Consider the following 15,122-nt stretch of genomic DNA (forward strand, 5'->3'; position numbering starts at 1 on the left):
TACGCATAAATTTTATAGAATCGGCTTAAATTCCAGCGCAGTATATAGAATACGCCACACGCCTCTCCATGCGACCAAATTTGATCACACCCATTTAGACCATGTTTTACTTGGCATAAATCCTGACACCTTAATTAGGTGCAGGGCAGGGTGTATATCATAATAATAATGTGCATAGATTTTCAAAATGATCATGACCTACCCATGCAACACCCCCTTTTCAACTATGTGACTTGGAATTTATGCGCATCACGTTACAGAATGCACTTAGGAAGTTGTGCGCACAACTCTTAATGACAATTAGTGCTAATAGCTTAACATTCAATTAACAGCGCTGATTAGCTAGTTAACCAATTAAGTTACATGCATTGTTGTAGAATACACTTCGATTTCTGCATAGAAATTAAGGCGCAATATACAGAATTTGGGGGTAATTCTGCAAGTGGGCACCCACCTTTAAGCGCACATTCATGGGTAAGAATACCACTTATGCCAGAAAATGGCAGAAAGCAGCTAAGCCCTACTCTGCAAGGGCAGGTGTATGAGAACCAGCAGAATCGGATCTTTCCACGAATTGCGTCAAATCCACACTATACTCCTATGATTTTAAGAATTAACTTCAAGCCTTCCTCTGTACTTATTGGCACTCTGCCTTGTTCTCTTTTTTTGCCCACAGCCATTCAACCATTATGAAATTCAAGGAAGCATTCACATGGGAGGAGCGTGGGCGGTACTGCCACTTACAGAATACAGCGAATGCTACATACCTGTAGAAGGTATTCTCCAAGGACAGCAGGCTGATTGTTCTCACTGATGGGTGACGTCCACGGCAGCCCCTCCAATCGGAATCTTCACTAGCAAAGTCCTTTGCTAGTCCTCGCCCGCCCGCGCGCACCGCGCATGCGCGGCAGTCTTCCCGCCCGAAACCGGCTCGAGCCGGCCAGTCCAGTATGTAGCAAGACAATACCAGGGAAGACACAACTCCAAAGGGGAGGCGGGCGGGTTTGTGAGAACAATCAGCCTGCTGTCCTCGGAGAATACCTTCTACAGGTATGTAGCATTCACTTTCTCCGAGGACAAGCAGGCTGCTTGTTCTCACTGATGGGGTATCCCTAGCCCCCAGGCTCACTCAAAACAACAACCATGGTCAATTGGGCCTCGCAACGGCGAGGACATACTGAGATTGACCTAAAAAATTTACCAACTAACTGAGAGTGCAGCCTGGAACAGAACAAACAGGGCCCTCGGGGGGTGGAGTTGGATCCTAAAGCCCAAACAGGTTCTGAAGAACTGACTGCCCGAACCGACTGTCGCGTCGGGTATCCTGCTGCAGGCAGTAATGAGATGTGAATGTGTGGACAGATGACCACGTCGCAGCTTTGCAAATTTCTTCAATGGAGGCTGACTTCAAGTGGGCTACCGACGCAGCCATGGCTAACATTATGAGCCGTGACATGACCCTCAAGAGCCAGCCCCGCCTGGGCGTAAGTGAAGGAAATGCAATCTGCTAGCCAATTGGATATGGTGCGTTTCCCTACAGCCACTCCCCTCCTATTGGGATCAAAAGAAACAAACAATTGGGCGGACTGTCTGTGGGGCTGTGTCCGCTCCAGATAGAAGGCCAATGCTCTCTTGCAGTCCAATGTGTGCAGCTGACGTTCAACAGGGCAGGAATGAGGACGGGGAAAGAATGTTGGCAAGACAACTGACTGGTTCAGATGGAACTCCGACACGACCTTTGGCAAGAACTTAGGGTGAGTGCGGAGGACTACTCTGTTATGATGAAATTTGGTGTAAGGGGCCTGGGCTACCAGGGCCTGAAGCTCACTGACTCTACGAGCTGAAGTAACTGCCACCAAGAAAATGACCTTCCAGGTCAAGTACTTCAGATGGCAGGAATTCAGTGGCTCAAAAGGAGGCTTCATCAGCTGGGTGAGAACGACATTGAGATCCCATGACACTGTAGGAGGCTTGACAGGGGGCTTTGACAAAAGCAAACCTCTCATGAAGCGAACAACTAAAGGCTGTCCTGAGATCGGCTTACCTTCCACATGGTAATGGTATGCACTGATTGCGCTAAGGTGAACTCTTACAGAGTTGGTCTTGAGACCAGACTCAGACAAGTGCAGAAGGTATTCAAGCAGGGTCTGTGTAGGACAAGAGCAAGGAGCTAGGGCCTTGCTGTCACACCAGACGGCAAACCTCCTCCACAGAAAGAAGTAACTCCTCTTAGTGGAATCTTTCCTGGAAGCAAGCAAGATGCGGGAGACACCCTCTGACAGACCCAAAGAGGCAAAGTCTACGCTCTCAACATCGAGGCCGTGAGAGCCAGGGACCGGAGGCTGGGATGCAGAAGAGCCCCTTCGTCCTGCGTGATGAGGGTCGGAAAACACTCCAATCTCCACGGTTCTTCAGAGGATAACTCCAGAAGAAGAGGGAACCAGATCTGACGCGGCCAAAAAGGAGCAATCAGAATCATGGTGCCTCGGTCTTGCTTGAGTTTCAACAAAGTCTTCCCCACCAGAGGAGTGGGAGGATAAGCATACAGCAGGCCCTCCCCCCAATCCAGGAGGAAGGCATCCGATGCCAGTCTGCCGGGGGCCTGAAGCCTGGAACAGAACTGAGGGACTTTGTGATTCGCTCGAGATGCGAAGAGATCCACCAAGGGGGTGCCCCACGCTTGGAAGATCTGGCGCACCACTCGGGAGTTGAGCGACCATTCGTGAGGTTGCATAATCCTGCTCAGTCTGTCGGCCAGACTGTTTACGCCTGCCAGATATGTGGCTTGGAGCACCATGCCGAGACGGCGAGCCCAGAGCCACATGCTGACGGCTTCCTGACACAGGGGGCGAGATCCGGTGCCCCCCTGCTTGTTGACATAGTACATGGCAACCTGGTTGTCTGTCTGAATTTGGATAATTTGGTGGGACAGCCGATCTCTGAAAGCCTTCAGAGCGTTCCAGATCGCTCGCAACTCCAGGAGATTGATCTGTAGACCGCGTTCCTGGAGGGACCAGCTTCCTTGGGTGTGAAGCCCATCGACATGAGCTCCCCATACCAGGAGAGACGCATCCGTGGTCAGCACTTTTTGTGGCTGAGGAATTTGGAAAGGACGTCCCAGAGTCAAATTGGACCAAATCGTCCACCAATACAGGGATTCGAGAAAACTCGTGGACAGGTGGATCACGTCTTCTAGATCCCCAGCAGCTTGAAACCACTGGGAAGCTAGGGTCCATTGAGCAGATCTCATGTGAAGGCGGGCCATGGGAGTCACATGAACTGTGGAGGCCATGTGGCCCAGCAATCTCAACATCTGCCGAGCTGTGATCTGCTGGGACGCTCGCACCCGCGAGACGAGGGACAACAAGTTGTTGGCTCTCGTCTCTGGGAGATAGGCGCGAGCCGTCCGAGAATCCAGCAGAGCTCCTATGAATTCGAGTCTCTGCACTGGGAGAAGATGGGACTTTGGGTAATTTATTACAAACCCCAGTAGCTCCAGGAGGCGAATAGTCATCTGCATGGACTGCAGGGCTCCTGCCTCGGACGTGTTCTTCACCAGCCAATCGTCGAGATGCTACAGCCAGGCACTTTGTGAACACCCTGGGCGCAGAGGCGAGCCCAAAGGGTAGCACACAGTACTGGAAGTGACGTATGCCCAGCTGAAATCGCAGATACTGTCTGTGAGCTGGCAGTATCGGGATGTGTGTGTAGGCATCCTTCAAGTCCAGAGAGCATAGCCAATCGTTTTCCTGAATCATGGGAAGAAGGGTGCCCAGGGAAAGCATCCTGAACTTTTCTTTTACGAGATATTTGTTCAGGGCCCTTAGGTCTAGGATGGGACGCATCCCCCCTGTTTTCTTTTCCACAAGGAAGTACCTGGAATAGAATCCCAGCCCTTCTTGCCCGGATGGCACGGGCTCGACCGCATTGGCGCTGAGAAGGGCGGAGAGTTCCACTGCAAGTACCTGCTTGTGCTGGAAGCTGTAAGACTGAGCTCCCGGTGGACAATTTGGAGGTTTTGAGGCCAAATGAGGGTGTATCCTTGCCGGACTATTTGCAGAACCCACTGATCGGAGGTTATGAGAGGCCACCTTTGGTGAAAAGCTTTCAACCTCCCCCCGACCGGCAGGTCGCCCGGCACTGATACTTGGATGTCGGCTATGCTCTGCTGGAGCCAGTCAAAAGCTCGCCCCTTGCTTTTGCTGGGGAGCCGCGGGGCCTTGCTGAGGCGCACGCTGCTGACGAGAGCGAGCGCGCTGGGGCTTAGCCTGGGCCGCAGGCTGTCGAGAAGGGGGATTGTACCTACGCTTGCCAGAAGAGTAGGGAACAGTCCTCCTTCCCCCAAAAAATCTTCTTCCTGTAGAGGTAGAGGCTGAAGGCTGCCGGCGGGAGAACTTGTCGAATGCGGTGTCCCGCTGGTGGAGATGCTCTACCACCTGCTCGACCTTCTCTCCAAAAATATTGCCTGCACGGCAAGGCGAGTCCGCAATCCGCTGCTGGAGTCTATTCTCCAGGTCGGAGGCACGCAGCCATGAGAGCCTGCGCATCACCACACCTTGAGCAGCGGCCCTGGACGCAACATCAAAGGTGTCATACACCCCTCTGGCCAGGAATTTTCTGCACGCCTTCAGCTGCCTGACCACCTCCTGAAAAGGCTTGGCTTGCTCAGGGGGAAGAGCATCAACCAAGCCCGCCACTGCCGCACATTGTTCCGCATGTGTATGCTCGTGTAGAGCTGGTAAGACTGGATTTTGGCCACGAGCATAGAAGAATGGTAGGCCTTCCTCCCAAAGGAGTCTAAGGTTCTAGAGTCTTTGCCCGGGGGCGCCGAAGCATGCTCCCTAGAACTCTTAGCCTTCTTTAGGGCCAAATCCACAACTCCAGAGTCATGAGGCAACTGGGTGCGCATCAGCTCTGGGTCCCCATGGATCCGGTACTGGGACTCGATCTTCTTGGGAATGTGGGGATTACTTAGTGGCTTGGTCCAGTTCGCAAGCAATGTCTTTTTTAGGATATGGTGCAAGGGAACAGTGGACGCTTCCTTAGGTGGAGAAGGATAGTCCAGGAGCTCAAACATTTCAGCCCTGGGCTCGTCCTCCACAACCACCGGGAAGGGGATGGCCGTAGACATCTCCCGGACAAAGGAAGCGAAAGACAGACTCTCAGGAGGAGAAAGCTGTCTTTCAGGAGAGGGAGTGGGATCAGAAGGAAGACCCTCAGACTCCTCGTCAGAAATATCTGGGGTCTTCCTCTTCCTCCCACGAGGCCTCACCCTCGGTGTCAGACACAAGTTCACGAACCTGTGTCTGCAACCTCGCCCAGCTCGACTCAGTGGAGCCACGTCCACGATGGGGGCGTCGAGAGGTAGACTCCCTCGCCCGCATCGGCGAAGCTCCCTCCGCCGACGTAGTCGGGGAGCCTTCCTGGGAGGTGGCCGCAGTCGGCACCGCAAGCGGTACCGACGTCGGGGACCTCACCCCGGGCGATGGGCCAGCCGGCGCCACGCTCGACGGTACCGGAGGCGCAAGCACCGCCGGTACCGGAGGGGTAGGGCGCAACAGCTTTCCCAGAATCTCTGGGAGAACGGCCCGGAGACTCTCGTTCAGAGCGGCTGCAGAGAAAGGCATGGAGGTCGATGCAGGCGTCGACGTCAGAACCTGTTCCCGGGCGTGGAGGCTGTCCAGAGTGGAGCGCATCGACACCTCCTGAACAGAGGGTGAGCGGTCCTCTCGGTGCCGATGCCTGCTGGGTGCCGACTCCCTCGGCGACCCAGAGCTCTCGGTGCCGACACGGGGAGGAGACCGGTGTCGATGCTTCTTCGACTTCTTCCGAAGCATGTCACCGGAGCTCCCCGGCACCGACGAGGAGGACGTAGAATCCAGCTGTCGCTTCCTCGGGGCCGAGGTCGATCTCGGGGGGGCTGTACCGCAGGAGCCCTCAGGGTAGGGGGAGACCCACCCGAAGGCTCACCGCCACCAGCAGGAGAATGGACAGCCCTCACCTGCACTCCTGACGATGCACCACCGTCCGACGACATCAGCAGACGAGGTCCCGGTACCACCGACGTCGATGCAGCTATCCGATGTCTCGGCGCCGATGCAGAGGGCCGATACACTCGATGCACTGGCGGCCGAGGATGAAGGTCTGGACGCTGACGACGTCGATGCACTCGATGACCTTGGTGTCGATGCCGACGAAGAGCCCGAGAACAAAACGTTCCACTGGGCCAATCTCGCTACCTGAGTCCGCCTTTGTAACAGGGAACACAGACTACAGTTCTGAGGATGGTGCTCGGCCCCCAGACACTGAAGACACGACGAGTGCCTATCAGTGAGCGAGATTACCCGGGCGCACTGGGTGCACTTCTTGAAGCCGCTGGAAGGCTTCGATGTCATGGGCGGAAAAATCACGCCGGCGAAATCAAAATCCGAAATGACGAATTTGAGCACCAAAAAGGTTTAGGGAGAAAATCTCGACCGAGGCCGAAAAGAGGCCTACCCCGACGACGAAAGAAAACTTACCGGGGCAAAGACTGAAAAATACGGGAAGGGACAAACGAAGCCCGGGGGGCTTCCGGAGCACTTCCCAACAATTTTGTAAAGCTTTTCCGAAGAAAACACACGTCAACGAAAAAAGGACGCGCGAGGTCGACTTTCCGGGGCTCGACACGGCGAAAACACGACCGTACCGAGTGCGGACAAAAGAAGACTGGCCGGCTCGAGCCGGTTTCGGGCGTGAAGACGGCCGCGCATGCGTGGTGCGCGCGAGGACTAGCAAAGGACTTTGCTAGTGAAGATTCCGATTGGAGGGGCTGCCGTGGACGTCACCCATCAGTGAGAACAAGCAGCCTGCTTGTCCTCGGAGAATGCAAGTTATACACATCCTTGTCATATTTAGACACCCACAGATACATCAGGTTAAACAGCTGGTTTCACTGCAGGCACTTAGATTTTAGGCACTCCAGTATGGGTTATACTACTCCTGGATTCCGTTACAGAATAGGCTCTCACTGCGCAGCGTTAGAGCACCTAAAAGGAAGTGACCACTTATAAAAATGTCCCCCATTTAGTGTAAGAACAAGGCTGGTTCTGCGTAACTTGCCATCCTGAAAACCACCCCTGGTTGTGCTCGTCAAGAACCAGGAGATCCTCCAATTTAAGCAGCCGGAGTGACATTGGACAGCAGAGTCTGAGAACAGGACATGAGACAAATTAGAACAATTTTCTACCTTTTACTAGAAACAAAATAGAACATAATATTTTTGTAGCAAGTTGAACCTTCTCTGCAGAATTAAAAAACTAAAAGTTTATTGAACAGTGTGTACAATGATTTAAGCCAATAGTAATTTGGATTTAATAATGAATTAAATATGAAAAGCGACAAGATTCACACCTTTTTAGCAAAGCTATAACATATTCTGTCTTTGGAGCTGAACAGGCTGAAACACAAGTTTAAAAACGCATCGGATTTTCCTATATTTGTTGACGGTTTCAGTAGTAGTGCTCCACACTACTATTTAAGAAATCAGCTTTCAAGTCACAAATCCAACTTTCAATTATGGCAGCTAGAGCTGGGGATCCACCATTTACATACCCACAGGAGGGATGGAGTCCCATCATTGTGCAATGATGAGCCCTAATTTTCATGCAGAAGGTACACACAAACCCAACTCCATAGAGAGCCCATAGTAATGCCATACTGGGAAAAGACCAAAGGCCCATCAAGCCCAGCATCCTGTCCCAGACAGCGGCCAATCCAGGTCATGGGCACCCGGCAAGCTTCCCAAACGTACGAACATTCTATACATGTTATTCCCAAAATTGTGGAATTTTCCAAGTCCATTTAGTAGCATTCTATGGACTTGTCCTTTAGGAAACCGTCCAAACCCTTTTTAAACTCTGCCAAGCTAACCGCCTTCACCACGTTCTCCGGCAACAAAATTCCAGAGTTTAATTACGCGTTGGGTGAAGAAACATTTTTTCCTATTTGTTTTAAATGTACTACACTGTAGTTTCATCGCATGCCCCCTAGTCCTAGTATTTTTGGAAAGCGTGAACAGACTCTTCATGTCCACCTGTTCCATTCCACTCATTATTTTATATACCTCTATCATGTCTCCCCTCAGCCGTCTCTTCTCCAAGCTGAAAAGCCCTAGCCCTTGGAACAAAGAATAAATGCTGTAATAGCTGGGATTAAAAAAAAAAGGGGGGGGGGACTGGCATCAATTGGGTGATACCATGTCATTCACATCAAAACCTTTGTGGTATTTGGCACGCTTTAGGCCGCAGAACAGGGAGGGACACCACAGCCATTGCCCAACCAACTTTATATCCTACATTGTATTAACAACTAGACAACTTGGGAGTAAAAATGGAGGTCAGTGTTTTTGGACCCCTCCCGAATCAAAAAGATGTACAACTGTTCCTACCACTTCTGGCCATGCTGTGGGAGGCCAATTTTCATTCAATTTGTGTATGTCAAAGATGTTTTACTTGTGTAAAAAGTTTTGAAAATTGTCCTCATGGGGTTAATTTTATAGTCCCCCCCCCCCCCCCCCCCATGTAAAGCATATTTTACATATAGAAAATGGCTCATGGGTATACATGCATAAAATAGTAGGCAAGATTTCATCCTTTTTTTTTTTTTTAAAGCTTCTCTCTTTTGTTTGACATGTACATCACCTTGCTGTTTTCCTGCTGACAGCTGGAATAAATTTTTTAACAACCTACTTTTATGTGATCTGTGTAGTTTTTTCCTGGGGTGAAATTTGGGTGGCGTTACAGTAATATAGTAAATGACAGAAGAAAGAGACCTGCACGGTCCATCCAGTCTGCCCAACAAGGCGGCCGGAGCCACAGCCACCAGTGTGTGTAGGCTATAGACATTCATGTTTTAAACACTAGTTAGTAATCTGCCATCATGCCAACCAAATATAGGCAGTTAAATGCTGTTTAAGGTGTCTTCCCCATACCCTTGAATTGTACAGAACTCTCACTCGCATCATATGATAAGAAATTTTTATCTGTCTTTTGGCATTTGCAGGACACAGACCGCAATAGTCTATCTGGCATCGGCCTTAGTTCTCCAGTACTGGAGCTGCCAAGTCTTGTTAAACAAGAACCGGTCGAAGAACCGAACCTTGCGGCACATCACTGGTAACATCTTTTTCCACAGAGTGAGTTCTATTTACCACTGTCCTCTGTCACTTACCACTCAACCAGTACCCAACCCAGTCAGTCACTTTAGGGCCCATACCGAGGGCACTCAGTCTATTTATTAGTCATCTGTGTGAAACCGTGTCAAAGGCTTTGCTAAAATCTAAATACACAACATCTAGCACACTCCCTCGATCCAAAATTCTGCTTTGCCGTGATCTCTCACATGTAAGGAATTCTTGGTTTTCAATTTTGGACTTTATAAAGCAGACATAAAACGGGAGCCCTTTTATTAAATTATCCCTGCAGGGCAAGAGCTCTCAACCTACACTCGGCCAATCAGGTTTTCAGGACATCCACAACGAATATGCATGAGATAAAATTGCTTGCACTGCCATTGTAGGCAAACCTCTCATGCATATTCAATGTGGATATCTTGAAAACCAGACTGAATGGATGTGTCCTGAGGACTGGGTTGAGAACCCCTATCATGGTATGGTAACTTTACAATGAGCTGCCTAGCTAGGATCCAAGTAGGCTCCTAATTTATAAAGGCAATTTGGGAGGGGGGGGGGGAATTCATCAAGGTGCACATAAGTACATAAGTACATAAGTAGTGCCATACTGGGAAAGACCAAAGGTCCATCTAGCCCAGCATCCTGTCACCGACAGTGGCCAATCCAGGTCAAGGGCACCTGGCACGCTCCCCAAACGTAAAAACATTCCAGACAAGTTATACCTAAAAATGCGGAATTTTTCCAAGTCCATTTAATAGCGGTCTATGGACTTGTCCTTTAGGAATCTATCTAACCCCTTTTTAAACTCCGTCAAGCTAACCGCCCGTACCACGTTCTCCGGCAACGAATTCCAGAGTCTAATTACACGTTGGGTGAAGAAAAATTTTCTCCGATTCGTTTTAAATTTACCACACTGTAGCTTCAACTCATGCCCTCTAGTCCTAGTATTTTTGGATAGCGTGAACAGTCGCTTCACATCCACCCGATCCATTCCACTCATTATTTTATACACTTCTATCATATCTCCCCTCAGCCGTCTCTTCTCCAAGCTGAAAAGCCCTAGCCTTCTCAGCCTCTCTTCATAGGAAAGTCGTCCCATCCCCACTATCATTTTCGTCGCCCTTCGCTGTACCTTTCCCAATTCTACTATATCTTTTTTGAGATACGGAGACCAGTACTGAACACAATACTCCAGGTGCGGTCGCACCATGGAGCGATACAACGGCATTATAACATCCGCACACCTGGACTCCATACCCTTCCTAATAACACCCAACATTCTATTCGCTTTCCTAGCCGCAGCAGCACACTGAGCAGAAGGTTTCAGCGTATCATCGACGACGACACCCAGATCCCTTTCTTGATCCGTAACTCCTAACGCGGAACCTTGCAAGACGTAGCTATAATTCGGGTTCCTCTTACCCACATGCATCACTTTGCACTTGTCAACATTGAACTTCATCTGCCACTTGCACGCCCATTCTCCCAGTCTCGCAAGGTCCTCCTGTAATCGTTCACATTCCTCCTGCGACTTGACGACCCTGAATAATTTTGTGTCATCGGCGAATTTAATTACCTCACTAGTTATTCCCATCTCTAGGTCATTTATAAATACATTAAAAGCAACGGACCTAGCACAGACCCCTGCGGGACCCCACTAACTACCCTCCTCCACTGAGAATACTGGCCACGCAATCCTACTCTCTGCTTCCTATCTTTCAACCAGTTCTTAATCCATAATAATACCCTACCTCCGATTCCATGACTCTGCAATTTCTTCAGGAGTCTTTCGTGCGGCACTTTGTCAAACGCCTTCTGAAAATCCAGATATACAATATCAACCGGCTCCCCATTGTCCACATGTTTGCTTACCCCCTCAAAAAAATGCATTAGATTGGTGAGGCAAGACTTCCCTTCACTAAATCCGTGCTGACTTTGTCTCATCAGTCCATGTTTTTGTATATGCTCTGCAATTTTATTCTTAATAATAGCCTCCACCATCTTGCCCGGCACCGACGTCAGACTCACCGGTCTATAATTTCCCGGATCTCCTCTGGAACCCTTCTTAAAAATCGGAGTAACATTGGCTACCCTCCAGTCTTCCGGTACTACACTCGATTTTAGGGACAGATTGCATATTTCTAACAGTAGCTCCGCAAGTTCATTTTTTAGTTCTATTAATACTCTGGGATGAATACCATCAGGACCCGGTGATTTACTACTCTTCAGCTTGCTGAACTGACCCATTACATCCTCCAAGGTTACAGAGAATTTGTTTAGTTTCTCCGACTCCCCCGCTTCAAATATTCTTTCCGGCACCAGCACACCTTTTACTGCACTTTGATCCTCCATGGGATTTAGCTACCTGCAGGATCCAGATACCAGAAGTCGCTGAATCCTGCCTTAGGAATAATGCTAATTGTAAGCTGCCTCCAAAGCAGCATTATTTCAGCGTGAGCAGAGAGTAATCCTCCCTAGTAAAGCCCTCCATCTGGTCACAGATCCTCTCCCCCAGCAAAGACCCCCCCCCCCCCCGCCGCTCAAAGATCCCCACCTGATAGTGTGCTGTCCGGGGGGGGGGGGGGGGAATCTCCCAGTCGCTCCTGCTCTGTCCAGTGCCACTCTCAAAATGTCACCCCTACTGGTAGTATTGTGCTACTACCGTTAAAGGTCAGAGTCAAGTCAAGTTAGGGCACTTGCATAGGGAAGGGAAGGTGGGGGGGAGGGAAAGGGACTTGATATACCGCCTTTGAGGTTTTTGCAACTACATTCAAAGCGGTTTACATATATTCATGTACTTATTTTGTACCAGGGGCAATGGAGGATTAAGTGACTTGCCCAGAGTCACAAGGCGCTGCAGTGGGAATCGAACTCAGTTCCCCAGGATCAAAGTCCACCGCACTAACCATTAGGCTACTCCTCCATAGGAATCAGATGCAAAACATGCATTTGCATATTTTGCATCTCATTACTCCCTAACGTGTGGCGACTTAAATAGCGCTGCACTATTTTATGAACAGCGGCATTAGGGCCGTTAAATCACGTTAAAGGACAATTAATGTGACAAAGCCCTAATGCTGCTTGATAAATTCCCCCTGTAGTCTCCTATGTGGCTTTAAAAAATAACCTCACAAGTGCTACCACAGTCAGAGCTAAGATGCATCCGAGTACATTTACATTTGCTTGAGCGAACATGTAAATATACATGCATGTTTATGAATATTTCATAAACTACACACATACTTCATGATTCCAACCACCCTCTACCTAAACTACAACCCCTTGCCAGAAATGCGAATATATGAATCACACTAAAGTAGGCACCTTCTCATTGAGCTTACTTTTAGGCATTTATTTTAGAAAAGCTCTTTTCTGCTGGTAAGACAAGCTTACCTGTGGAAAATAAATGATTGTCTTGACCTAAAGAGGCATCAAAAAAATAGCTGTCAAACCAGAATAAGTTCAGTCAATCCAGAATTAAAAGCTTTCATTGGCAATTTATAGAACTGTAGCTCTCACTGCCTACAACAGAAACTATGCCATATCCTTCCTACTGAGTTTTCTAGTATAATTTCTAAAAAATATAAGTTTTCCTCTCTCAACAAGAACAAGATGAGTTTACCATTTTTAGAACATCAGAAGTGTTTTTGAGTTAGAGGAGGTCTATTATGCTAGATTTTTACCCCCGGGAGGCACAATTTACTACAGATTAATGACATTGAGTTTTCACCATTTCTGTTGTTCTAACTTAACACACTGTAGGACAAGGGTCCCATGTGGTTTAAGTGCTTCTCCAATTTTACACCTGGTCCTATTTTTGAAGTAGATTATTAAGGTGTTTACACATGCCTTTTCGTCAGGTTTAACTTACCACACCAGGGAATATTTTTTGCAGCCTATCTGCTGCTGCAATGGCCTTAGATTTCCCTCCATTCAGACAGTCTTCAAACTCATACAAAGGCTGGCGGACAGGGTTGGAATAGGAGATTTTCGCATTGTCCACAAACGTGATATGCCTGACTCCCCAGCCCTAAACAAAGAAAAACAAGCACCCTTTATTCTTATTTTATACATAGAGTCCAACGGGTCATAGGCAGTCTGTCAACCAAAGGAAGCATTTAATTTATATGAAAATTTAATATGATAAAATCAGTCCCTCAAAAACACAGGAAAAGCTTTACTTCCATTAGTATACTTCAGTAATGTTGGCACAGCCTTCATTTAGGTGTACACATTGCTTACTATATAGGAATTAAAAAAAAAATCTGAAAAATATCAAATGGGGGAAACTGCACAAAATTTGCAGGTATAAGTATTTATGGATACTACACCTAGAATGGTGGGGGGAGCCAACAGTCACCAAGGAGCCTATGGTTTGGTGTGGCGTAGGATACTATTGAAACAGGACATTTAGGGAATCCCAGTAGAGAGGTTTCAACAATGCTAAAAGTAAGACAGGTATGCTTAATGAGAGAGCAGGATAAAGGATGCACATTATCCCGGTCAACTTCTAAGCAGTTTGTAGATCCAATTTGAAGTGTCTGTCACAAATGCTAGAAGTCTAAAAAATAAGGTGGGAGAGAGTATATAGTACTAAACAATGAGGTAGATATAATAGGCATCTCAGACACTTGGTGGAAAGAAGGCAACCAATGGGACACCGTGTTAACAGGATACAAATTGTATCATAATGATAGAAAGGATCAAATTGGAGAGGGGTTGTGCTATTATGTTAAAGAGGGATTTAATCAAATAAAAAAAAAACATTCCACATGGAACAGATAGTGTGGAATCATTATGGGTAGAAATCCATGTGTGAAGGGAAGGAGTGTTTTTGTAGGGCTGTACTACCGACTACCAGGCCAGAATGGACAGTTGAAGAAATGCTTACAGAAATTAGAACGCTGGCAAATTGGGCAACACTATAATAATGGATGATTTCAATTACCCCAATACTGACTGTTACATCAGGAAGTGCCAGGGAGATAAACTTTCTAAATGTAATAAATGACTGCTTGTTGGAGCAACTGGTCTGGGAAATGACAAGAGGGGGAGCCATTTTGGATCTGGTCCTTGGTGGCGTGCAGGGCATAGTGTGAGAGGTGGTGGTGTTGGGTCCTCTGGGAAACAGTGATCATAACATGATCAAGTTTGAGCTACTATCTGGGATGAACCTGCAAAGGACATCTTCTGTAGCTGCATTTAATTTTCAAAAGGGCAACTATAATACAATTAGGAAAATGGTTAAAAAAAAAAAAAAAAAAAAAAGGATCAGCTGCAAAGGTTAGGGCACTAAATCAGATATGGATGTTATTCAAAAAGACAGTCTCGGAAGCCCAGACCAGATGCATTCCACACATTTGCAAAGGTGGAAAAAAGAGAAAATGACAGCCAGCATAGTTAAAGGTGAAGTTAAAGAGGCTATTACAGCCAAAAGAATGTCATTCAAAGAATGGAAAAAGGTCCCAAATGTAGAAAATAAGAAAATAAGTGAACTCCGCTCACTGGACAAATCTCTCTTGTTGTCCCCCTTCTCCTCCACTGCTAACTCCAGGCTTCGCTCCTTTTCTCTCGTGGCACCTTATGCCTGGAATAGACTTCCTGGACCTATACGTCTAGCTCCATCTCTACCTGTTTTCAAATCTATGCTGAAAACCCACCTTTTCATTGCTGCTTTTTAGCTCCCATTACTTCCCTCACCCATAACTGTCTTGCCTGTCTGTATTATTTAAACTGTAAGCTCTTTTGAGCAAGGACTGTCTTTGTATCAGGTGTTCAGCGCTGCGTGCGTCTGTTAGCGCTATACAAATGCTAATAATAACAACAACAACAACAACAACAAGTACTGGCAAGTCAGATGCAAAGCATTAATAAAGAAGCTAAAAGAGAATATGAAGAGAAACTTGCTGCACAGGCTAAAACTCACAGTAACAACTTTTTCAGGTACATC

The 15,122-nt window shown here is 47.9% G+C and overlaps 1 protein-coding gene across 2 annotated transcripts in view; it reads right to left on the reverse strand.

Annotated features, from left to right (window-relative positions):
• Window positions 1-15,122, reverse strand: part of ATG7 (autophagy related 7) — a 337,049-nt gene that overhangs the window by 259,757 nt on the left and 62,170 nt on the right. For both annotated transcript variants that reach the window (XM_030205749.1, XM_030205748.1), the window contains exon 12: window positions 13,044-13,202. In XM_030205749.1, coding sequence (XP_030061609.1) covers window positions 13,044-13,202 — 159 coding nt within the window. The remainder of the gene's footprint in view (window positions 1-13,043; window positions 13,203-15,122) is intronic.

Source organism: Microcaecilia unicolor, chromosome 6 (assembly GCF_901765095.1).
Source record: "Microcaecilia unicolor chromosome 6, aMicUni1.1, whole genome shotgun sequence".
Taxonomy (NCBI): domain Eukaryota; kingdom Metazoa; phylum Chordata; class Amphibia; order Gymnophiona; family Siphonopidae; genus Microcaecilia; species Microcaecilia unicolor.